The sequence below is a fragment of the Haliotis asinina genome, chromosome 5 (assembly GCF_037392515.1).
Source record: "Haliotis asinina isolate JCU_RB_2024 chromosome 5, JCU_Hal_asi_v2, whole genome shotgun sequence".
Taxonomy (NCBI): domain Eukaryota; kingdom Metazoa; phylum Mollusca; class Gastropoda; order Lepetellida; family Haliotidae; genus Haliotis; species Haliotis asinina.
In genome coordinates this window covers 9,533,428-9,560,621 of record NC_090284.1, presented here as the reverse complement: position 1 = coordinate 9,560,621, position 27,194 = coordinate 9,533,428, and the positions used below count along the sequence as shown (strand labels likewise).

Here is a 27,194-nt window from a genome sequence, read left to right as displayed (position 1 = left end):
AATTTCAACTCTACATTTTGCACCATCCAAACTTTCCAAACCATCCAAATATTTCTTACTTGCTCCATCCAAGGTACAGGCTGTAATGTGATTGGTCCAAGCTATACATGCAGCCGTCCGAAAGTTCTTCCCCGTTACGTGACCTTGACAGAGGGACAGACACCCAGCTGGTACCCCCATCTGTTGACAACATGGCCGATGATCCCTGCCATCTGGAGCACACATACTGGTCATGAAAATGGGATTAAATCCCAGCTGCATGCATTGATGTTCATGATACTGATCACCAGACTGACTAGACTGATCACTCCAGATTCAACCATTTACAGACCACCATTTCTAGCTGGAATACTTCTGAGTGTAGTATTAAACATCGCACATGAATGTTAATGAAAACATTACTCTCCAGCAAGTGAGCCATTAAAGAGGCTCATGCCTAGTATGACTAATCAGTGTTTCATAGTCTGAACACCGACCAAAACAAACAAATGAGCATGACTTTAGGGCATTGGGGAGGAAAGTCGGCTACTCCGAGTTTGGATGGGTCCCACATGGAACATGACTACCAACCTGTGACAGGATACAAGTGTCTGAATTTTACAGAAAAAGTATCACCAGCACATGCAGTCTCTACATATCTGAGCTACAAGCAATCTCTACATACCTGTGGCGCATGCAATCTCTACATACCTGTGGCGCATGCAGTCTCTACATACCTGACTCACATGCAATCCCTTCATACCTGTTGCACTTGCAGTCTCTACATACCTAAGACAAATGCAATCTCTACATACATATTCTACATACCTGAGGCACATGCAACCTCTACATATCTGAGGCACATGCAGTCTCTACATACCTGACTCACATGCAATCCCTTCATTACTGTTGCACTTGCTGTCTCTACATACATGAGACACATCACGCAGCAATCCCTTCATACCTGAGGCACATGCAATCTTTACATACCTGAGACACATGCAGTCTCTTCATACCTGAGCCACATGCAATCTCTACATACCTGAGGCACATGCAGTCTCTACATACATGTTTATACAAACCTGTAGAGGTTATGAATTCTTTGAAGAAAGTCCTCCTTGGGGTACATATAAGCATTTTTATGTCCATTAAAAATTCCCCACGACAGTTGTAACTATTTTTGATATTAAAATATTTACAAAAGAAAAAACTTGTTTTTGTCTTGTGAGACCACCCTTACAGGGTCTCCTAGGGCCCCCTACAGCCAAGAGCAGGACGTCTACCTCGCACCTCACTTTTCATGCTGAACATATCAGACAGAATGGGGGGAGGAGGGTGGCCGTACCCCAAGGAGGACTTTCTTCAAAGAATTCATAACCTCTACAGGTTTGTATAATTCTTTTTCTGAAGAAGTCCTCTTTGGGGTACATATAAGCATTAAACAGACTCCCAAAGATAACCAATAGGGAGTGGTATTCTGTCTGACAGCACAGTCCATTCGATCGAAGTGCAAATCTACAACCACACGGAAATGGAAAAGTCACCGACCTCTTCACCTGACCGCTGATGTCAATCAAGACGGGAGTGTGACAAAGCTGAGGACCCGCTTGTCAAAGCTTACATGCCCATTGGCTAGAATTTGGGAAATCCCAAATGACACAAACCCCGCCCACCCAAATCAAAGTTTGGACACCTGGACGTACGGGACACTTGCCAAACTGAACCCTATCCATACCGCACTAGCAAGCTAAGCGGGAAAATGGTAAGGAAAGTAAGGCACCCAACAAAAAAAACATCACTAAATACCACCGCCGATAAAATGGGAATGGATAGTCACCCACCACTGAGTGCAAACAGATATAGTCACCTGACAAAGTTTAATCAGCTTGAGCGGAGCTATTCTGTCTACTGCAGAGAACTGACTGACTGCACCGAGCACGCTCTCGTAAGTGTCTGTTCAGTTGGTAAAGACGGATGATCATGCTCGGACGATTCCAAATAGCCGCTGAGTAGATCCCCTCAATGGGCAGAGCAGCGGCCCACGATTTTGACATGGCCACTGCTCTCACTGAGTGAGCTTTCAACCCCTCTTGGGAAGATAAGCCTTTATGTAAATAGACCTTGTAGTCTGTCGATACAATCCATCGAGATATAGTCTGCGTGTTAGCCGGATAGCCAGCTTTGCCACCACCATAACAGCAAAATAGCTGTTTCTCATTACGGAGTAAGGCTATTCTCTTAATATAACTTTAAGAGGTTTCATAATGTCTAATACATAAGCTTTACGGTATGTATTATCAGACGATGCAGGCAGCATAAACACAGGTAGATCGATAGGCGCAGTAATACGAAGTGATCTTTGGGCGGTATGAATCCGGTAAGCGTATGCTAACCCAATCCTTATGGAACATAGTTCCATTTATCCTCTATCCTCATACTGTACATTCGTGGAATCCCTCCACGAAAGCCAGAATTGTGTCTGCAACTGATGCAGGAATTCCGCTCTTTTGGAGACGATTCCGGACAGTGGCCAGGCCACCCACTGAATCGGTCGCTGCAGTAATAGTACAGGCGGCTGCACTAGTGACCTGAGTATTACCGGAAACCAGCGTTGAGACGGCCACAGAGGTGCAAGAAGCACTAGTAGCCGCGCTGGTTAGGTGGCAAGCTGAGAGAGAACTTTGGAAATCAGGGGAACTGGCGGAAACGCCCACAACACCCTGTCCGTCCAGTCTAGCTGGAAGGCATCGGCGGCAATCGCCCCCGGATCCGGAATCCGAGAAAAAAAAAACGGAATCTGGTTCGTCACTCCAGAGGCAAACAGATCCACCTGGAACGACCTGAATATCTCCCAATCGAGCAACCACTTGTGGGGAGCTAGAACATGTAGTGAGAGCGCATCTGCACGCACATTGTCGACCCCTGGGAGATAGACAGGCATAACCCGTATGCTGAACTGATCGAGCCATAGTAGAAACTGCCACGCCTCCTGAAGGAGCGACGGAGACACAGTGCCTTGCTTCAGAATGTCCATCTCTAGATGAACAACTCGGCTTTGAAATTGATCCACAAAGTGTTCGAACACCAACCTCACAGCTCTCAACTCTAGCACATTGATGTGCAAGGTCGCCTCGTGGTCGGACCATAGTCCAAACACTGTGAGGGAGGCATCCGTCTGAACTGTGAGTTCAGTCCACTTCGGTACATCCTTAGACTGAGTCACAGGATGAAGGGTTGTTCAAGCAAGGGCTGAGAGTCCTTGAATTGACTAACAGCCTCCGCTGCCTCCTTAACTACCGGCAAAGCCCCTGGGAACAGGGTCGAGCCCAGCCGGAAAGGCAGAGACAGCAGTGCCTGCTGTGTAGCCGGTGAATACCTGGCGACAGACGGCCATAACCTACGAAGGCCCATCGCAGCACACATCATCTGACTCGCGCAAGAACGCATTGAGTTGCGCGCCAAATGTGAATGCACCTCCGTAAGTTGCCGCTCTAACGTGGATGAGGAAATATCCTCGTCCCCGTCCTCCTGTGACACCAGCTGCCTCTGCAGGACAGAGAGGTAGAAGAAGAAACTTCGCGGGATCGGGGGCGTCCGAAGGGACGATCACCTGCGGCATTTCTTTATAACAACTGCGCTAATGAGCGAAGGTAATCTGAGCAGCTGGATCTCGGCTACCCTGCACGGAGTAAACGCTTCCGAGGAAGATGAAACTCCGTGGAATCGGGTGCGTCCGATGGGATGACCACCGGCGAAGAAAGAGTGCATCGGTGCAAAAGCCAGTGCTCAGTGCAAAACCCTTAGGGCCAGCGGGGAAAACGACACCAGAGCCGTAGCTTGGATCTGACATTCCCACAGGGAGAGCACCCATGCCTGAGCCTAGACCCAAGGCTTAGGTGAACCCTACTCTCTCTCAAACGATCCCAGACTGCCAAGATCAGAGGAATGGATGCCGAGCTCCTGCTTATGGAGATCGGACATTGCGTCTGTGATCAGGAACCAGACCGATGACATTTGCTGCTGCAAATGCTGGTGTGGGGTGGGGGGTATTGAGAAAAAGAGGGTAGAGGGAAAGAAGAGGGTATATCCCCCTACTTAGCCCGCTTGTCCCATGGAGTAAGTAACGCAGAGGCGAAACTGTAACAATCAGAACCAAACTAATGGTAACTGATGTACAGAAAACATATGCGATTGAACACACAATATGCAAAATATAAATGCACGAGCGATAATAAATTGCCAAAATACATTTAACCCAGCTAAAGAACAAAGTATAAGCCTATAAATGCAAGTCACAAGTGTGCACACATAATTGCGTAATGCTATGAAAAAGACTAAAAGTCTTAAAACCAACCTACCCATTTTGACTGAAACAAGAAAAAATGGGTTAAGACATCTTAGCATGTAAAACACACTAACAAGAAATCTGCAGGAAGAAACACTTCCCGCACTAAAAAGAAGCCATAAAGGTCGCCATCTTGCCTGCCTTCATGGCACGAAGATAGGACCCGACTGAAAAAGTTACAACAATTTATGAATGAAAATTTCAGCCAAGAAATTCCCACTAACGCCTGTGCGAAAGAAAAGGAACCATACATACAGTAGCTGACTCTTTCTCACTCATAATTCCGTAGGTAGATAGCACAAAAAACTATCTAAATGGACCATGCACATCTTTCTATTCGAACGACAGCATGAAAAGAGAGGTGCGAGGTAGACAGCCAGAGTTACCTGTTCTTGGCTGTAGGGGGCCCTTAGAGGCCCTGTAAGGGTGGTCTCACAAGACAAAAACGAGTTTTTTGTTTTGTAAATATTTTAATATCAAAAACAGTTACAACTGTCTTAGGGAATTTTAATGGACATAAAAATGCTTATATGTACCCCAAGGAGGACTTGTTCTGAAAAAGAATCTACATACCTGTGGCACATTCAACCTCTACCTGAGACACATGCAATCTTTACATTCCTATGGCATGTGCAATCTCTACACACCTGTGGCATGTGCAATCTCTACATACAGTACATGTGGCACATGCAATCTCTACATACCTGAGGCACATGCAAGTATGATAGCGACATCGTCTAAACACATGTCATATGTGCCAGGGGCCGTGCCCGTACAGAGACCTAGGCATGATGATGATACGTTGTTCCCCAAACAACATTCTGCAAAGGCAAAAGAGGATCATTACTTTAAGTAACACATACACGTACCTACATCATTCCTAGGTGTTAACACACATACATGTACCTACATCATTCCTAGGTGTTTGAACACACATACACGTGCCTACATCATTCCTAGGTGTTAACACACATACATGTACCTACATCATTCCTAGGTGTTAACACACATACACGTACCTACATCATTCCTAGGTGTTAACACACATACATGTACCTACATCATTCCTAGGTGTTAACACCTAGGCCACTTTATGTTTCCTTAACTGAAACACACATAGTGAGACCATGGATATCCGGACCCCAAATGTCTGGAAACCTCGCCTTCCAGTCAATTCTCATCAGAAATAATCTCTTACATTATCAAAGTGATTGTTGAGGACGAATATTCAGTTTCTGGTTCTGGGTGGTAAATTTTACAAGCAAACAGAATAAATCAACACAAAATTAACTCACTTATCCACATGAAGGTTTGATCTCCCGCTGAAGGTGTGAAGTGAAGCGCAACGTGAATGTTCATGTGTTTTGACATGAGACAAAGCCTGCTAACCCAGATTAATTACCATCAGTGGGCCTATCTGACACTGAGTGAATTGCAATTGGCGAATCAAAATGACCATGCTGTTTTGGAAGTGATTTTAACCCTGAACTGTTACGTATATGCTCACTAAAGTTTCAAGGACAAAGCCTGGAAGACAGATATCCAGATATCTGGATATTCAGTTATCCAGACGATTTATGCAGAAACGAATGTGTCTGTATATCCCGGGTCTCACTGTACATGCCACAACATTATTCCCAGATTGAACACTGACAACACATAAATTTGACCATGAACATGACACTAAATCTGACTCAGTTTATTAGCATGGGTGGAATCTGGAATCTGTGTTGATGATACCTTGAATCTTATTTTCTTTTCACACTTGTTATTTTCCAAATAAAACTGAATCAAGCTTGTTAAGTATTGAATGGAAACAAGCTGATGATGTTGCAATTCATTTTTGATCACATGATTGCTTGCTCCTACTTGTCTTATGACAACATTAATAAACAGAAAGTTGAGTCAAAGTCAATTCCAGTCGGCCTTGTCAGTAACTCTTACCAGACTGGAGTAAAAATTGTTCCTGTGTCAAGCTGGATATTAACACAGGAGGTTGCAAAACAAGTTTCATGAACTGTATGTTACCCTTTTTATTTCTCCAGATGACTCTTCCATCAACAGCCGTTCCATTGATGACCAGGGGAGGGAGGACTGCTACAAAACAGATAGGCTGTATAAGTTTACATCAATGATCAGACACATACACAGTAACACCATCATATCAAGTCTGCTTACTGACATACAAACCGTCAGCCTCAACACAAAGGTAACATTGACTCACTAAGCTCCCTGAGTCTTAAACTGCTTTTTAGTGTGTTTGATACTAAAAACTCCCTTAAGCAATATTCTCGTTGTATCATTGACATTCTGAGTGACGACTGTATAATTAAGACACTGACACACAATCAAAATTCTGAGGAATGTCATTTCAGATATTACAGATTAGTTCATATTAGCTTGGTGTACTTGTAAATTTAAACTGAAAGGATCAGTTAAAAATTGTTGTCAGATTATCTGCAATGTAACAACGGAACAGTGACTATATTTCACACAACTAATAAACTTGCAAAAAATGATCACCAGCCGTGACCTGAATTCATTCACTGATCAAATTGTTTCAATTATGACTCAGATCAATGACATTTTAGGTTTTTAAGAAATCTGAGTGTCCAATACTGAGGACTTAGGGTGCTGGTTAAAATGCGCCCCTGAAGGAATGATTGTACCAAGAATGTTCCAATAATGAACAGTGTCACCACTGGAACTTACAATGATCAACTAATAATATTTTACCTCCTGTGTCTGTGTAAACACTGACCCTGTTGCTGGGGGGGCTGGTGCCATTGCTGTTGACGGAGATGATTTCTATTGTGTACATAGTGCCAGGGTCAAGGTTTTGCAGGATATATGACGTCGATGTAACATTTTCCTGAAAGTGAATGCTTTTATCTTATGCGGAAAGAATGACACACACTTGACAGACATGTATATTCTCAAAGTTGAACCTGAACCCTGCATACCTAATTTGGATTAGGAGCATATGAGCTTTGGTCTACGACTCAAATTGTTTTTTGTACAACAATGCAGTCTTTAACACTCCAGCCATATCACGGCCATCTGCAGATAAGGGGAGAATAACAGATAAAACATAAAGAATAACATGGCAGTTACAAGTACAAAACAGCCAAATTTCAAGAATGCTGATGTACTTAAAACATGCTCTTTTGTGAATCTGTCAAAAAATTTATGTCACACACTTTGAATATTTGAGCAATAACAACTGTGAATTCTGCAACCTGTAATCATATATATATGGATTTCCAAATACTGACTGACATGGACAGTAATTGAGATGTGGTGAGTCATGACGACATAAGATAAGAGTAAATGTGTATTGCTTTCAAGCCACTTTCAGCAATACTCCAGCAATATCATGGCAGGGACACCAGAAATGGGCTTCACACATTAACCTCATGTGGAAAATGGATCCCTGGTCTTTAGTGTCATGCGAGAAGGTTTAACCCCTCGGATACCTAACCTCATCAATTCAATAAGATATTCAAATAAGAGGTGGTTATTAGGATGGTATGGCGTTGATTAACAAAACAGGATCTGGTACTTTGACATGACCAGAAGGACCTACTGACACAAGAACGTTAACATGGAAAGTGCTCTCTGAATGGAGGACACCCAAATCACTAACTTGAAGACAATGACTCACTTACCCTGGTCCACGTGAGGAGGTCAGGTGTGTAGGCGACAGTGTAGTAGTCAACGTTTGGCCCAGTCGGAGCCCTCTCCCATGCCACAATCACTGTGTGCTGGGTTTTGTTGACAACTTCCACATTCACGGGATGCTTGGGCAGGTTTACTGTAACATCAGATGACACAAAGTCAGATGGACTGATGGACTTATGCCATATGGCGGCGGTTTGTAAATAAGAGTCTGGACCAGACAATCCAACAGTATCAACAGTATGAGCATCAATCTGTGCAATTGGGAACCAATGACATCAAGTCAAAAAGCCTGATCACTCAATCCCAATTGTTGCCCCTAACAACAAGCATAGTCGCCTTTTGTGGCAAGCATGGGTTGCTGAAGACCTAACCTACCCCAGATCTTCACAGGACCTCAGGGTTAGTAAATCAATTCCTTGTCTTGATGTTGTTCTGATGTGAACAATGTTAATTGGGTTGATCAGTGCAACAATATTGAGTTATATCATTTAGTTTCTGGTTTATTTCAGTGTTTTTCACTGCATTTTATGAAAACCCCAGTTTTGCCTGGAATAGTCCTTCAGGACATAAAGCTTAACTTGTATCAGGGCTGGTGCCAAACAGGATGGTTACCAGGAAACTGTCATTCCAGTATTCCCTTCAGATTAAACAATGACTCACACACTCCCTCAGAGTAACACTGGATGATGTCATCCATGTCAGCCAGACATATGGCATGGGTGATGTTTGGAGATGGTGAATAGTCGGTGAAGTTACAGAACATCTGACACCCCTCCGTCACATAACGCTGTCTACAACAGCTCCGGTGGTCTCGTCCATCTGGATCAAACCAACACAGTCTTTATGAACAATCTTTATACAAAATGCAAGCCTTTGTGAAGAGAAAGCTGAAAAATACTGTAGTTTATTCAACTTTGAAATGAGAAAGAACATACACTTTCATGTCACTTTTGCTTGAGTCAGGAATGAAAATTTATAGGTTCACAAACTAATGTGTAATTAGATGGGCAGCAGAAACGGCATGTGAGTGAATTTTATTCTAGAGGTTTCACAGCTGGGTCACAAAGAATTGACAGCAGAAGTGCTGAGAATAGAAGTCTTTAACATACTGAGCTCACTCTTTAACTGCAAGATTACACAATTGTTTAAGAAACATAGACAGGATACAACAATACTTACACAAACATATATAACACGAAAACCCCACTGAGACAGTGTATTCACTATGAGGTGACAGGAAAATAGATTCAAATCAAGAGTTCAGTATTGTAACTTGTCTTGCTGTTTCTCACAAGATTGTAGCATTTAACCTACCTGAGGCACAGGTGAGAATTGTCCTCAGAGATCCAATGCAAGTCAGACCAGTCTGTCCATAAAAATCAAGGACTGAGCTGGCATCGTAGGTGCAAGCTGGCAGGCAGGCCGACTCGATATTGCTGTCAATGCAGCACTCTGACATGGTAAAAATTCAGATTATTTAAAAATATTAATTGGGAGTGTATTTCTGAAACGTTTTCATGTCCTGCATTAATCATTTACAGTGAAACAGATTTTATCTGTTAGGAGTGACAATATGTTTAGACCAAAACATGTAATTTTCTGATTAAAATTGATATTTTATACTTATCCTGACTCATGCTAATTGCTTATCTCCTCTTCCCTGGCGAAGGTAGTGGAATACCTGAAATCCTTTGAAGTTCCCCTCTAAAAAGAAGCGGACGTAAAATACACTCACCCATTTGTAGCCTCCCCTTTCCTGCGCATTGGTCTGTCCTTATCGCCCGATGAGGGCGGCTGGAGTTACCTGGAGTCTCCACTACTCCGATACGTTTTTCAATTATTTCGTTCCTTGAACTATATTCATGTGGTATGCGGTATTTGGTTTATGTATATGAATTACAATTTGTTTATTCGTGATTATTGTGTGTTGATATAGCTTATGTCATAAGACTATGACTTAGTCTCAGTTGATGATATCATGTTTACAGAGTAAATTACGGCTGTCAGTGGTTGACCCACTTTCAGTTTCGCCGGCGTGTAAGCCCTTAGGTTCTTCCACTATCTGCTTTGAATTTTACAGAAACGTATCTGTTTCAGAATTTATTGTACAAATTTGTTCTTTTCACAGGCATGCGAGGGACAGGCAACGTCGACTTTCATTAGTCATGTCTAATCGGATGATTTAGCTTCGGTAACCGTTTTTGATTTACTGCTGAGTTTCATTCCAGTTAACAGTCAGGCGTGTCCCCATGGTTATACCTTGGGTCTAGCCAGTCGTCCCCTAGACCACAGACGATGACGAGATCACCATCGTCATCGAAGAAGAAGTCGTCTGCAATGAATGTCTGCAATGAAGTCGTCACAAAATCAACATTCTTCTACGAAAAAGTTCTGTGGGGATTTCAGGTATTCCACTACCTTCGCCAGGGAAGAGGAGATAAGCGAATAGCATGAGTCAGGATAAGGAAAAATATACAGTTTAACTTGTTATGTATTCTCCAAATGACTGGATTAAATTTTGTGGAAGTTATATTTGCTGCTTAAAGCACCAGAAGAGGTTGTTACCAGAAAAATTGTGTATTTTTGTGATGCTTGGATCAGGTGTTGGGGTAACTGAAAGAAAACACATAAAATGTATAAGTGTATGAACTATTTAAAGACATATATCCAAGGGTAAACAATATTATTTTTTGTTTCATGGATCTGCTGGATGTATTTTTTAAGATGAAGAAGAAAAAACAAATCCGTTCAAAAAATAAAATCCTAATGTGTTCACTGGCCAGAACTTACAAGAAGTTATTAACTGCCAAAAGTAAAATACAGTTAGCATTCAGAAGGAATATTACTTTGACCCTTGATTTTGTTTAAATTTTTTTCTCCTCCTGCCTTTATGCTTTCTGATGACAAAAATCCATAAATCAAGAAATAGAATTGGTCTGGCCTAAGAAATACCACATCTCTTTCACATGACTGTATATTAGTTTTGATCAGAGGCTACAAACATTTCCAGTAATTTATTAGCATAAATAAAAAAGATTCCCAAATTTGGCAATCAAAACATGTCTACAAACTGATGCAAGACTACTGATCTCACCTGACTGAGTGATGAAAACTACAGTCTCTGATGGGAGGCTGCTGTAAGTTTCGCCAACAGCAATGACACGTACTGCATATTCCGTGTTTGCTTTCAGGTCAGTTAATTGCACTATTGTTTGTGAGACCTCTATCTGAAAGTTGATGTGTAGGATTTTATGCTTTTCCTTAGCAATATTGCAGAAACATTATCTCATGGAACACAAGAAATGCATTTCTCAAATTTCACGTATGTGGTTATAGTACCCCGATACTTGTCATGATGACACAAGGCAGCTTCACTTTAAACATAAAAAAAATGAAGTCTGTATACACTCATCTGATGTATAGTCATATTTTTATCCATTTCTGTAGCACACAATTTGTGTTTTCCCATGTCTGAAGCATAACAATGTTTCAAAAAAGACAAAACTGGAGCAATCAAGCAGGCCTTTTTCAAAATAGAAGTCACAGACTCTGTGCAGCTACCTGTTTAACACAAAAGGAAATGCAAATACATTTAAAAGAAAAAAACAACTGTCCTATGGGTGGGAAATTTATTAAAGGGGTCGGTGTGATGGTTGCAACTGTATCACATACTGTTGACAACTTATATTGCCTACTTTAAAAATTATTTGGACATGAAGTGTTGCCTCGGTTTTGCTTGATTCTTTTCTTTTTCATCTGCACTGGAAGTTTTACATCTTGCCTTCAACATCAGTAACGTTTTGTTCAATTTTATTGACGAAAGGTGACTTTTAGAATACTTTCAAAAGTCAAATAAAGTGAGTGACTTTAGGCTGCGTGTAATACAGGGCTTCACATACTGCACCCATGTAGGGAATCAAACCATGTCATGAGTGACACAGAGATCAGAGAGGATGCTTTAACCACTAAAAATTTAGAAGTACGAAGAACTTAAGATCTTTATAAATAGATCTACATGACTTTGATAATTTCTTACCGTATGACCGAAGTCAGCTTCGACCCCAATTTCTTTTGTCTGGACCAAGTAGCTCTTAACCACAGCTGACCCAGTAGAGGCGGACCATTCCAGTTCAGCGCTTGAGGTTGTCACAGACTTCAAAGCCACAGTGTGAGGAGCACCAGGTAAGTTACCTGCAGCAAGGCAAACAGAATGTTTGATACCTTCCCTTGAAGTCATTTTTCCATGCTTGCTAGAATCTACAGTCTCACCTTGCCAGGACTAGTGTTCATAATATTAGCCTGTGGTTTGTCTGGATCAGACTTACATATTCATCATCAGACCTGACACAGATGTGATATTTCTGACAGTGAATGACTCATTTCATGGATAAAATCTGTGCTTTCCTGGAGGACAAAAAGAATATTCTGTCACAAAGGGAGTAAAACATAATACAACATAAAAATGGGCTATAGGTCACCAACAACTGAAGTTAAATCACCATAATATGGACCATGGGGACTTGCAGTGCTTTTGTTATCTGCAAACACCCAAGCTGGATTTACACCATGCAAAGCCTCTGTGTGTGTGTGTGTGTGTGTGTGTGTGTGCGCGTGCGTGCGTGTGTGTGAAGAAGCGAGGTACTTACTGAATCCCTGCAATACACAAGCATTTATGATGTGCATGGAGAGGACACATCGGGTGTGGTTCCAGCTGAGGGATGGAGTGGACCCACTACAGAGTCCAACACACAGTTCTGGGACGTTATTGTTCATACAGCATGTGGTGTGGTTACGTCCTCCTGAAACAGAAACAGTCTAATGATGAAATACTCATTTGCTGTCTTGCAAAGTTTGACCTGTGAAGGTCCCACGTTAGAATAGGCCTTCAGCAACCCATGCTTGCCATAAAAGGCGACTATGCTTGTCATAAGAGGCAACTAACGGCATTGGGTGGTCTGACTTGGTTGACACATGTTACCAGTTCCCAATTGCGCAGATGGATGCTCATGTTGTTGATCACTGGATTGTCTGGTCCAGAGTCGATTATTTACAGACCGCCACCATATAGCTGGAATACTACTGAAAGCGGCGTAAACTTGAATTAGGCATGACAGAAATCCATTATCATGTAAAGCTTCCATCAACTGGATAAACATACAACCCAATTCAAGCCACGATATCAATATGTGTTATGTGATCAGACATACCTGCCAGACAATGGAAGATGTCATCAAGCTGGGAGTAACACCTGGAGACCGAGTCTGGGTTCAGCCGTGTCCACGTGGAGGACCGACATAGTTTGACCTGACAGTATGGTGAGACGCCACGTCTCTGGCAACAGTCTGGAACAAACACTTCCCTATCAATAACAATTTCATGCATGTCAGCTGATCTAAAACCATCTGGTACAAACTTTACACTATTTGTTTTTGGATGGTGGGTGTAAGAATGTAATCTATACTAGCAAATTCACTGTGTCAATGATACTGACAGAATTGGTGTGTTTCTGTGAGTATGAACTGGGTTTTAGGTCTATTACAATTTGACATGTCAGGTCACCCATAGCGATGCTAAACTTGTAAAGATTATAGAATATTCCAACTGCTAAATCCCCTGTAACAAAGCTACCATTCTCAGAAATGTCAACCCTAATTTAGCTCTATTAGCTCCAGCCATATTTATCACTCTCTCCGAAAATTTGTCGCCCAAACTCAAGGATTTGCACGGAAAGTGACATGAAAGGGAGGCTGGGAGGGTTGACTTCATGATTCAGGATAACTATAAAATATTAGTTATATTCTGAAAATTACATAGGTATTTTTCCTTATCCTGACTCATGCATATTTGCCTACAGTATCTGATGGACATGGTGGTGGGGCAGACCACTTCTTGGATACTTTCTTCCTGCAAAATGTTCTGAATCCCCCACCCCCCCGGGAACTATAACATATTGATACAGTTAAGAATTTGCAATATCAAAAGCTGTAAGAAATCCCCTATGAACCAGCAAAACAGAACAAAGACAAGTCTAAAACATTCAAATATTGTATTATTAAGCAAAGAGAGCAAGTTATACAAAGTCACAAGTCAATTTCACAATACCGATTTCAAATACAATACAAATGAGACAAAATCTAGGCAATGGGTTACAAAATACATAGTAAACTCACCAAAGTCTTGATATGATAGTGACAAACAGTTATGCAGAATGTAACACAGCCAGCAGTCAGGCAGCGGCTATTTAGATCAGGCACTGACGATTATTGATGATGTATACTCCAGTAAATGTGTCCATGTCCAACACAGCAACTAGCCTTTATATACTACCCATCAAAAGTTTAGACTCACTTAATACAATGTAGATATCTTGGAGGGAAAAGGCATATGTGTTATAAAATAATCAATAAACATTTCATCGTTCCTTTATTTCTTTAGTCAGTGTACAATATTGGCGGTTAAGTTGACACAAATTTAAACATGGAGCACTAAAGAGTACTACCCTCGAAACATGAATGACAAAAAGTCAGTATTGTTGTGACCACCCCTGGCTGCAACACATGCATTGCATCGACGTGGCATACCACGCACCAACAGTCCAATCTGTCTGTGGGGAATGTTTCTCCACTCTTGCAACATTGCATTTCGAAGCTGGTCAAGGTTGGCAGGGGGAGGAACTCTGGTGTACACGCGACGTCCCATACATGCTCAATCGGGCTCATATTGGGGGATAGTGCTGGCCATTCCATGTGATTGACACCATTCTGCTGCAATCAGGCTCTCATGATGCGAGCTCTGTGCGGTCTGGCATTGTCGTCTTGAAAAACAACACATCCTGGCATGGCTCTCAGGAATAAGAATTTCATCTCGGTACCTCTGGCTGGTCAGATTACCATCCACCACCCCTAAATCAGTTCTGCCATTCATTGTGATCCCGCCCCACACCATAACTGACCCTCCTCCAAAGCGATCATGTTCAACAACGTTAGCGTCAGCGAAACGTTCACCTTGGCATCTGTAAACGGGGATTCGACCATCATTGAAGTGCAGGTTAAGTCTTGATTCATCTGTGAACAGAACACGTGACCATCTGCGTACATCCAAGGGCAAATCCCCGTTTGCCCAATTCAATCGAGCCTGACGGTGGCGTGGTGTAAGAGGGGGTCCAACGGCTGGACGTCGCGCCCACAGTCCATAGTGATGTAATCGGCGCCGTATTGTTGATACAGATACACGGAGTCCAGAAGCCTGTCTAAATGCATTATTGACTGCAGTGGCGGTGACTAGTCTGCTCCTGAGAGCGATCAAACGAATGTACCTGTCACCTGTTGTGACATGTACCTGTTGTGATGTCACTTTTGGCATACAGTAACATGGTCGATCCTTGACAGACTTTGTATGCTGGAAGCGTATCCATAGGTTGGAATTTGCCGTTTGGGATACACGAAGACGTCCAGCAACATATCGTTGTGATCTCCCATCTTGCAGGAGTGCTAAGGCTTGATGTCGTTGATCAATGGTTAAACTTCTTCCACGACCCATGGTCACTTAGAGGATAAATTTTGCCACTGACTCAAAGGAATCAACTGCAAACCTTATGAAGGTGAATTGTATGAGGATGATGCTGCAAATTGCTGAAGTGCATATGAAAACTGCATTTGTCAGTAGCTGCGTTTCGATGTGATGTTTAGTGAAAATTTTACCATTTTTCAAAAACTTTCATTCTGTATGGAACTCAAGAATTTGCTTTACGTTATGTCAAGATCTGTGTAAACGATACATCTAAACAGTTCATTATAATTTGATGGGTAGTATATATACCGGTACATTCAGTCATTTCCTGAAAGTTCGAGCACATAAGACCATCGCCACTAACGTTGACTGCTCTAGAATAGTCTCCAGGAAGTCAACAAATAGAAAGCCAAGGGTAGATAACTCCAACATATTCAATTGCCACTTAAATAATTCTCTGTAGGAAATGCGACCCATAATAAATAACGCTAAAACCTTAAATATTCACTGTGACCCAATTACAACTACTGCAATAATAATTAATAACAACTTAAATCATGGAAAATACACTTTCATAACAGTATCAACAAGTCATGTCATATGGGTGAGCTATTTTTAGTGCCTTTGAGAAACTGTTAACTGTTCTGCTACAACACGAGGGCTGAATTGGTGAATGCTTGAGATGTCCTCCATGGCAATGTCTCTGAGATAGTGGTTTGCAAACACCGTATCTGATTTCCGAAAACAGCGCTCAGTGATTGTTGTAACTGAGCAATTTTCATGTAAGGCGAATGTAGATGCCAGAGCTCTTCACTCATGGTGGCTAAAGTATTGCTGCTTTATAAGCTCGTAAAATAACAGTTTTCATCCAAACTGACAGTGTTGTTTGTGAGATTTCTGTAGATGTCTCTGTAGACAACGGAATAAAAAGACGCTTAAATTTCTGTCTAATTGTTTATGTCCTTCTTAAATAAACTTTGAGAGCTCCAACTGGACACAAGGACAGATCCTGCATATCATGTGGTCTGAGCACTGTAGATAAAACTGGGATGTGAAACTGTCCATCAGGTTGTCCTGGCTACTAATTTTTAGCTATGAAATCACAATGTAGTCCTTGGTGTACCATATCATGACTTGTGGAGTCGAACCGAGTTTCTGTGAAATCAAAAGCATGAATTTCTGACATCCTGGCTGCCGTGGCTAGGGAAAGTAAAAACAGTGTCTTTGTTGGGGCTTTGAATTTCTGTTGTTCCAATTTGAATGAACGAAGCAACACAAGTAATTCCAGAACTTTGGTCAATATGATGCCTGATTTCATAGATATAACTGTATTGAGCACAGCTAGATAAGTTGAAAGTGCCGATCCTTTTAATCGCCTTGTTTGATGAAGTAATCCGCTACTTGATGGATGAGATGCTTTAGACGCAGTAAATCCTTCGCATTTTGCATTAAGCTTCAAACTGTTTCCTTTCGTCATCATACAACTCGTGTGTGTAGATCTGCATAGTGCAAAAGTAATTGCCTTTGTCGCCCTTTATTGTTGGATTTCTGAGTTCTTGAATGAGTACAGAAAACCACACTCTTGCTGGCCAACAAGGCCCAACCTATGTCAGTTGTAGCGTTGTTGTCGGTTTGATTTATGCCAGTACCTGTATTAATATCCAAGGTGGGAATGCATATGTATTCAGGCTTTAACAAGAGATACTGAGGGTGTCTGTTGCCCATGCTTGAACATCAGGGACCGGAGAAATGAACGTTATTTTCTGATTGTTGAACTTAGTTTGAAACAGATTTATGAGTGGAGATCCTGTTGGCCAAGTGATGACCTGAAATGCTTCTCATTTCAGCGTCCATTATGTTGGAGATGGTTGACTCAGATGAGAGAGAGAGTGCCTGTCAAAATCTTCTTTCCTCCTGGAATATGACATGCTTTTATGTAAATGTTCAACTCGGTGACTATGTTGAATAGTTGAAAAATCAGTTGAAGCAAATTTGATGATCTCGCTGCTCTTTGGTTGTTCCTGTAATATGTCACTGTGAGTTGTGGACAATGAGCACTGCATTCCTTCATGCTTCTGACCAATGCTGTACCACATAGATTACAGCCTGATGTCCCTGCTGCCACTTTGTTGTTGAGCAGCCCCATCCTTGGAGGGATATGTTATGTCTACATAAAGATGAGTGCGGCAGTCTGGATCTGATAAATAACTTCCTGGGCAGAAATTCCATTCCTGAGTCCACCACAAGATATGTTTCCAGATTCTCTGGTAACTGTATCAGGTTTGCATTAGTCACAAACCACTGAAGCGGCCGTAATTGTAACCTTTCCCTGCGTTTCATGTCCTGGGCTGAGGTTAGCAATCCTCAAAGAAGGTATTGCCATTTTCAGTTTGTCAATGGAGAGAGTAGCGCTTGTGATATTCTGACTTGAATCATGATCCACTGACCGTTCAGAACCATAATACGGTTGAGAGGTGTGATGAACCTTATCTTCAGAAACTGCTGATCCTGTTTCCTAATTTTGCAGATTGATTAACAATCCTAGCTGTGTTAGCAGTTTGATGGTGAAGTCGAGTTGTAGTCTGAGTTGACTGAATTCCTCTTGCACCTGAATCCCATCATCCAGATAGAAGGCATTGCGTAGCTCTCAGTGACATCGATAAGTAACTACAGGCCTTGTTATCTGCATAAACAACCAAAGGGGCTGATGATGTTTCAAATGGTAGTACATTCCATTGAAAATGATGACCCCTGAAGGGATTTTAGGTATTGTCTTGAATGTGGACGTATAGGAACTTGCAAATACGCGTTCTGCAGGTCTTGAATCTCTTCATGTTCTAAATGAGTCTGAACTTTTCCCTGGAGTTCTTCTTTGGTATCAGAAAAATTGGAGAAAAAGAACCTGGTGAACGATGATCTGACTTTATTTCTTCAACTGCGTTCTTGTATAGTAGAGACATAATTGCTCTTTTGAAGAAGGAAACATTAAGAGATTTCATGTATTCCTCTAAACTTCTAATAGAAGAGGGAGACAAGCAATTAAGCATAAGTCAGGATAAAGAAAAAAAGTACTTTTTGGTCAAATTTATTATCAAATTTTCCAAAGAATTTTCATGTTTAAAAGAAAATATATAGACATTCTAAGAACTAATTTGTTATCAACATTGTTGTTATTAACCTACATCAGTTGTAAATATCCACATACAGCTTGATATTGAATAAGATGTGTCTGAACTATATTGCGTATGGTACAGATGCCATCTAATAGTTTAATGTAATGTATTTGTTTAGAAATTTGTACTTTTTTACAGCTATCATAATCTTGTATTTCATATTGTTTTTTCATAACAAATACAAAAAAATTGTATGGGTTGGCATCTCGGCATTTTTATTCATTTGTTCAGGTATGGTCATCGAGAGGTCAGTCAGATGCAATAAACAACTATTGTTTGTACATCCTACTGAGTTGAGGGTTTGTGAGTATGAAAGTATGGTTCTATTTCACTTATAGTATTATTCCAACTATAGAATGGAAAGGAGACACTGGACATGGGCTTCACATATAGTACTCATCACATGAATGTTTTAACCACAAGGCCACCACACTAACCCAAAGTTTTCAGGACAGATAATTTTGTGTCTCTGTTCAATAAAAACCCACGTATGTCACCCTCATACCTAGGCAGGAGAAAACAATAAACCTTGGCATGTAGTCTTTGGAATTATGGCTGGATGCCTTGAATGCAATAAACCTTGGCATGTAGTCTTTGGAATTATGGCTGGATGCCTTGAATGCAATAAACCTTGGCATGTGCTCTCGGTGTAATGACTGGATGCCTTGAATACAGTGAACCTTAGCATGTGGTCTCTGTGTAATAACTGGATGCTTTAAAACTGATGAACCTTGGTATATAATCTTTGAATTATGGCTCAGTGCCTTGAATATGATAAACCTTTCCATGTACTCTTTGTACGATGACTTGATGCCTTGAATACAGTAATGTACAATGACCGGATGCCTTGAATACAGTAAACCTTGGCAAGTACTCTTGTATAATGACCGGATGCCTTGAATACAGTAAACCTTGGCAAGTACTCTTGTATAATGACTGGATGCCTTGAATACAGTAAACCTTTGCAAGTACTCTTGTATAATGACTGGATGCCTTGAATACAGTAAACCTTGGCAAGAGTAAACCTTGGCTAGTACTTTTGTATAATGACCGGATGCCTTGAATACAGTAAACCTTGGCAAGTACTCTTGTATAATGACCGGATGCCTTGAATACAGTAAACCTTGGCAAGTACTCTTGTATAATGACTGGATGCCTTGAATACAGTAAACCTTGGCAAGAGTAAACCTTGGCTAGTACTTTTGTATAATGACCGGATGCCTTGAATACAGTAAACCTTGGCAAGTACTCTTGTATAATGACCGGATGCCTTGAATACAGTAAACCTTGGCAAGTACTCTTGTATAATGACTGGATGCCTTGAATACAGTAAACCTTGGCAAGTACTCTTGTATAATGACTGGATGCCTTGAATACAGTAAACCTTGGCAAGAGTAAACCTTGGCTAGTACTTTTGTATAATGACCGGATGCCTTGAATACAGTAAACCTTGGCAAGTACTCTTGTATAATGACCGGATGCCTTGAATACAGTAAACCTTGGCAAGTACTCTTGTATAATGACTGGATGCCTTGAATACAGTAAACCTTGGCAAGTACTCTTGTATAATGACTGGATGCCTTGAATACAGTAAACCTTGGCAAGTACTCTTGTATAATGACTGGATGCCTTGAATACAGTAAACCTTGGCAAGTACTCTTGTATAATGACTGGATGCCTTGAATACAGTAAACCTTGACATGTCCTTGTGTATAATGACAGGATGCCTTGAAAATGATAAATACAAAGCATGTGAGCTTTGTATAACGGCTGAATGCCTTGAATACAATAAATAAACCACTTGACTCTACTTACCCTCAATATCAGCGGTTTGATTGACGTTGGCTGTACCTGTCAACAGGGAATGTAACAAATGACATCAGTTGCTTTGATGAGCCGAGCATGTTTGGTGCCATATGATTAGTATCTCACTGGTAAGGTCACAATACAAATACATCTCTATAAGACTTTTGTAAGGTGATTGTCATTATGACAACAAAGCCAAATGACATGATCCCTCCACTACTGAAGCTGGTTAGCTCATCTTTCATTCTCCGGGCAAAGATTATTACTGTTTACGAACTGAAAACGTTGGAAGAATGGGTCTTTCAGCAGCTGAGATGGATAATGGCGCTATGCAAATATTAAAATGATATAGGATGAACAGATTCTCATACTTGTGTCTCTTGATATAAAAAATAACAACACCTGAAACTAAAACCTTGACATCTTTCAGAAGGTTTGAAGTTTTAAACTTATGTTTGATGCAGAAATGGATGATTTTTCTAAGCATCAATGGGTTTCACACATTATGACAATTTCTGAAAGTGGAAATAGGAGTAAAGAATTAACAACAAAGATAAGATATTTGACAGTACTGTTCAAAGTTTTCACAGCAGAGACAGGAAGAATAATGAACACCTTCCATCCTGAGTGTATCGACACAAAACTCACTTGTGATAGTCCTGGTTAGTAGTCTCTCTGATGGCTGACTGGACCCATACTGCCCAATGGCCGTCACATAGATAATATACTTCTGACCCTCTTCCAGGCCCATCAAGGTGTACTGGTTGGCAGTACCAACAATCAACCCTGACTGAAAGAACAACAGATAGGGACAGCCATAGTTATACGAAGAAGAAAAAGAAAAAGAACATCAACAGCTAACAAACTGGATAAATCTGAAACCTAAAGAAGCACTGTTAATATTAGTTGACGTGTGAGTGAATAAGTGAGTCTGGACTTACACTGCTTTTAACACTATTCCAGCAATATCATGGCTTCACACAACACTGTACCCATGTGGGGAATCGAACCAGGGTCTTCAGTGTGATGAGCGAACACTTTAACCACCAGGCAACCCAATGCCACAGTTTGAAGTGTAATGTGTTTTAACGATAACACTAGGTTACACCATGTTTTGCACCACAGTGCTCTGAACAACCCTTTTCAGAATCCATCATATGGAGATCAGCTTGCATGAGATGAAAGTGGATGCTTCACTCATAAATAGTGATCAGTCTTTCAATCCTGACATTCAGCTTGTTGGTAAATAAAGACTTTTGAGTGACCAACTGTCAGAAGCTGCGAGACACAGTCAACAGATAGTTATCTCTACTGTCTTCATGACAACACCTTATCAAATGCAGGAGGGTTTCAATACCCTGTAATAATAATAAATAACACAAACAACATTGTTGACTGCTGACATCTCCTCAACAGTATATTGTCAGTTATTGTTACAAGGACCTTTTTGATTTGGAAATCTTGTGAATGAATTATTGGTTTTGAACCATCTGGACAGACAACCAGATGCTTATCAGTTCCTTCCAATACAGTACAGCTCAGTTCATTATTCTGGAACAAGTAAGACATGCCAAGCCTTGGGGAAAATGACAGATAAAGAACTACAGGTTATAATGTATCAGTCTGGTAGCTGGCAGGACCACTGTTCTTATAGACTGTTGATTGTTACCATATCTTGAAACATTTGCCACTCCATGTCACAAAGTAGTATAGGGAATGGGGGTTCTGGACCACTTTAAAAAAAAGTCTCTACAACGCCTTATTTACTAACTAAGGCGTTGGTTGGGCCCTTAGCTCTTGCTACTATTACCCCTACTACAAAAAAGTTGGCGGTAATTACTGTGCCTATGTCACGTTTATATCGATGAAACAGTTTAACGTGAACCGCCTATGATCTCTTTGGTGTTCATAATAAAGGCTTGTTGGGCTTTTTGTATCCCCTGTTCTATGTACTTTTTTTTCTCGTCCTCACTGATAGCAGACTTACGAGATTTGGACCGAATATCTTGTTTCATTCCGTTATATTTTGTGAGTTCAGAGAGGATTGAACGAAACTCCTCTTCTGAGATCTTACTATCAGAGAGTGCCGTGGAAATACGCCCACTTACTGTGTTGAGCTTTGCTTCGGCCAGAATCCTGATCTCGTCGTGTTTCAATGCCTTACGATGAAGTCTGCGTGATACTAACTTAAGCGCCAACCCTGCCAACCCTGCCACCCCAGCTGTTATTTCAATACCTAGCACTATAGGTGCGGCCACGATGGTAGCCAACAACCCAACACCTGCCGCCCCTAGTCCCATGCTGGTTACCATAAGGGTAGTGTCAGCCCCATCCACGATATTGAAAGCTCTATGGTACTTTTTACATAGTGCTTTCCGCGTGTCACGGTCATGTTCTAGTTGGCGTTTCACATCACATAACTGCCTCAAGCGGAACCCATCTACAGTTTCCAGCGTCTTCGCTACTTCCTCTACGACTGGGTACAGGCCCATCCTATAATATATATTTTGAAAGATATTTTAATTGGGTTTCAGTTAATACTCTATAAATTAATTTGAAGTCTATAAGTTCTAGACTAGTAGTCAGGGTAATAGGTGAGAATCTAATAGACTTTCCTGTTGTAATAAAAACCCCACTGAGGTTTATTAAGCGGTTTATAGAACCCCCGTGGGTATCCCGTTGCATAACAATACGACAATATTGGCCTTGGTGTTCGTCAAACCAGTGTATTGACACCCCGGGTAAAATTTGGTGTACTCTTGAGGTGTTTTCATTGTCTAAATCATTAAAGAAGACTTCTATGATGAGTGTGAAAGGGGAGAGTATATCAAGACTTATTATGTTAAAAGAATAATTGCTAAATGTTAATTTATTTTTTACTCCAGTCTTTAACCTATTTTTTTTGGTATCAGTAGTTATCATGGGTACCCTCTCCGGAATGAAATCCCCGACCCAGATACCGTTGTTCCTAATTTTAGAGATCCACGCATTTTCGTCTATTGTGATATAAGGTGAGGCGAGTGTTAAGTTGATCAGCCATTTGGGCTCTTTAAAATCTGATAACGACACCCGTCTGTACACGTTGTCTTTGAAGTGCAGGATATATAAGGTGTCTTCCTCACCAGGCTGATCGAATCCCTCCGTATCTCCTAGGTCGTTAAGCGTAGTGTTGGGACGATGACTGGTCATTGTTATACTATTACGATATAATTTCCAACTGGTTTTCTGATAATAGTTTAGGGGTGAACTTCATACCCATGAAGTGTATGTTGTCAGGCAGGAAGATATTGGTTAGTGATATCTTGTTTTCCACGATCACGTTGACCCCCTGCAGACTGGTGTTGGAGCCGACACCCACCCGCACGTAAACGTTGCAAACTTGATACTGGTGTTGTTTCCCCCACCCGAGTTTGATCCCCTTCACGATCTCGACATCATTCCCCGATGGTTCCCCTAGGTAGACTTTGATGACCAGTGTTGAGTTTGCCGGTAGACTCTCTAGTATACTGACCACGCCTTCGAATTCAGACACCAACTGCAATTTCACGTTTTGTATGGCCGGTTTACTCGATAGCATGTGGGCTGCCATAGTGTCGAGTGGGCTGACGACTACGCTACGTCTCTGAGTTGGGACGTAAGCCACGAGCAGGGTTCCATTGTTCACGACTTTGTTTAGGTGGTTGTCTTTGTTATCCGTGAACACGTAGGGGGAGCCGAGCCTAATATTGAGAAACCAGTCGTTATCGGGTAACAACACCCACTTGTCATCTTCGGTGAAGACGAGCATATATGGCTTGTTTCGGGCGACGGTAGTGCTCTCAACATCGTCTAAGTCGAACAGTTTACCCCCGAACGATGGGTATATTATCCAGTTATTACCGGTGTTGACAAGGGCGTACTTAGTGTTGACTGTTGCTCTTGTGGTATCTACTATATCACTTAGGGCTCCACCGGAGGTGACTTCAACGCGTTTGTAAATGTTGTTTTTCAGTTGAAAGGCGTACGATTTACCATCTACTCCGGGAGCGTCGAAACCGCGCGTGTCTCCGAGGTCGGAGATCCCGATATTGACGCATTTTTTCACTCCGGGCCCTTGTGCGCTGGTCATTTTACATGAAGCGTTAAGCTGAGGTATCCTATATTTACAGGATTATGATTTATATCTAACACCGATATTATCAGCTCAGGTATGTTACCCTGGATTAATCTCTTATACTGCCGTGGTGAAAACGACTCGGTTCTACTGTCGTTGTATTTCTCAGTTTTCACCGGCACTGCTCTCAGTATAGTGGAAGGGTGACCTCCTTGAATGTTGTACGTTGTGCTCACCTGACCGAGATGAATGTACAGCTCTCGGTACGGTACTAGATCGGGTAACTTCGTGCCTGTGACGGTTGTTGTTGGTTTTATCTCGTCAGGAGACATACCGAGTATCCTCGCTAATGGTCGGCCGAGCCTCAAGGGGTTTCTTCCGTTGTTGATTAACACCACTGTACCGTTTGAGTCGTCCATCTTGAGTTCGGCTCCCAGGGGTTTGAAGACCTCGTCGTTTAGAGAGCACACGCTGTAGTAGCCGTCAGTTATCTGGCTGTGAGTTCCACTGACGAACAGCTTATTGTTGCTGGCGTTGATGTTAGTCCATTGCGGTAGGTAGGTGATATCGCAGAGTGCGACTTCGAGTTGGCCTGACGTGTTATCGATCGCGTGCGTCAGCTGAACGGCCTCACCGCTCTTTATTCCTGGAAGTGTTATGTACATATTATAATATATAAATTATATATTATAATATGGACTTAGCACACTTGAAAATCGTGGTGGTAGGTAGTATGGGGTTTTAAACAACCTTTATTAATATCTTTGAAAACTATATCGTGACCGTTAATAACGCGCAGGCGGTGGTAAACTGGAATCAAAACCCAATGCAGTTTTGGCAGAACCAACTCAACTTTGCTGTGTGGTGTGCGACGACAGGGTCGGGTGTGACACTAGACTACGGTATAGACAAACTGAGTAAGGCAGTCATTTTGTTTCATATTTATTATCAAACGAGACGAATATTGAAGGAAATAAGTGCTCCTCTTCCCCAAGATAAAGCGTGGAGTATGACGAATAACCCCTATGATAAACGCGCTTATGAACGTGTTTGTGGGGAGTTTGAGATTCCAACGAATAAAGACTTTCGCCTTCCTGGTGTTAACCATGGTCTCGGTATAGTTTACGTGTACTTCTACAGGTCCGGAACATATATAGCTGGTTCTGCAGATGGTACATACAACCCAAACCGTCATACATTTACAGGCCCCACAACGAATGAAAAGATCCATGTCAGCTACATAAAGCAAACCAATCCTGATGCAGCCACAGCCTGGACTAAAATGATCTCAAAAACATCGAAAGGATTCACTCGTGCTGGTACAATACGCTTGAACGACTCGATTCGAACGTACGTGTGGGCGCTGTTGGGTGCGCAGTCGATGACGCGTTCCAACATCCTCGGTAAGGGAACTGCTTACGACGCTCAGAAACAGTTCGTTGCCAACGTTGAGGATGCTATCAATTCTCCAGTTGATCTCCTGCGGGCCATCGACCGCTACCAAAACGTGTTAGAATACGCCAGATCGAAAGTCAATTACGTGTTCGGCGTGGGGCTGTACATGGCTCCGAGTGATATGCAACTGAGAGTAAAAAAAGTGGTGGGTTATAACAACAAAATAGTCATAGCCACGGCGGATCAAAAGTTGGGTATCAACCCCGATATTAACACCCCCTATATCCCACACATCCCACCACGTGAAACGGGTATAGTGGCGCCACCCCCGGAGTCTAAAGTTCAACCAACACCACAGGAGGTGGCCCCTCATATTCAGGCCTCCAATCAGCAGCATATTGATAGTAAAACGGCCCTGGTGGTTGGTGGGGTAGCTTTGGGGCTTATTTGGTTAAAAATTTCTTAGCCGCTACGTACACCAGACCCGCCACGGCGACGATGGCTGCCCACAGGTTTTGACTGAGCCACGTGGCAGTTTCAGCCAGAGCGCCCAACAACCACGAGACGATGCTACCCAGGATGCCGGGAAGGGCTTCGGCGGCTTTACCAGCCAGTTTAGCTAGGCCTTCCCCGAGTTTTTTTATCCAGTCTTTAACACCACCGCCGGGGGGTGTGGGAGTTCCCCCCACAGGGGTACCCCCTGTCAGTGACACCACCAAGGTTGATATGATGAAACCCAATGCAGTCAGAATGCTGGCAATGGTGATCCCTTGCTCCCGGAACAATATCCGAATCCTGTCTGCTAACGTGGTGTCTCGGTAGAGGACTTGATTGATGGTTTCCCGCACACGGTTGGTCTGGGATCGAAGCTTTTCTTTGTAGCCGGACGCTGTCTCCAACCAGACCTGCCTTTCCTCTTCCAAATTACGTATTCGTTCCTCGATGGTGGCTTTCATAGACTCGTCCTCAGTTTCACCGAGTTTTTCCTTTTCATAGTTGATGTGGTCGTCTATCTCGCCCACTTTGGCCGTGCTTTTCCAGAGCTGACCACGAATGGTTTGCATCAACAGGTCCAACCCCCGCAGTTCCCGAAAGGTAAGTTCGAAACCCGGGAAGGGCTTGTTCTCGTAGTCGGCCAACACCTCTTTAATATCATAAGCTTGCATATCTTGACGGACCTTCGGGGGAAGCTTAGGTCGCGCGCCACCGTAAT

At 42.1% G+C, this 27,194-nt stretch overlaps 1 protein-coding gene across 3 annotated transcripts in view; it reads right to left on the bottom strand.

The window, feature by feature from the left end:
* The window catches only part of LOC137283480 (Ig-like and fibronectin type-III domain-containing protein 2), an 89,334-nt gene that overhangs the window by 27,937 nt on the left and 34,203 nt on the right, over positions 1-27,194 (bottom strand). For all 3 annotated transcript variants that reach the window (XM_067815002.1, XM_067815000.1, XM_067815001.1), the window contains exons 10-23: positions 21,142-21,283; positions 20,503-20,538; positions 13,213-13,347; positions 12,652-12,804; positions 12,042-12,196; positions 11,100-11,232; positions 10,571-10,618; positions 9,320-9,457; positions 8,666-8,824; positions 7,993-8,138; positions 7,061-7,196; positions 6,353-6,421; positions 5,029-5,145; positions 60-212 (exon numbers count right to left, since the gene is read on the bottom strand). In XM_067815002.1, coding sequence (XP_067671103.1) covers positions 60-212; positions 5,029-5,145; positions 6,353-6,421; positions 7,061-7,196; positions 7,993-8,138; positions 8,666-8,824; positions 9,320-9,457; positions 10,571-10,618; positions 11,100-11,232; positions 12,042-12,196; positions 12,652-12,804; positions 13,213-13,347; positions 20,503-20,538; positions 21,142-21,283 — 1,720 coding nt within the window. The remainder of the gene's footprint in view (positions 1-59; positions 213-5,028; positions 5,146-6,352; positions 6,422-7,060; positions 7,197-7,992; positions 8,139-8,665; positions 8,825-9,319; positions 9,458-10,570; positions 10,619-11,099; positions 11,233-12,041; positions 12,197-12,651; positions 12,805-13,212; positions 13,348-20,502; positions 20,539-21,141; positions 21,284-27,194) is intronic.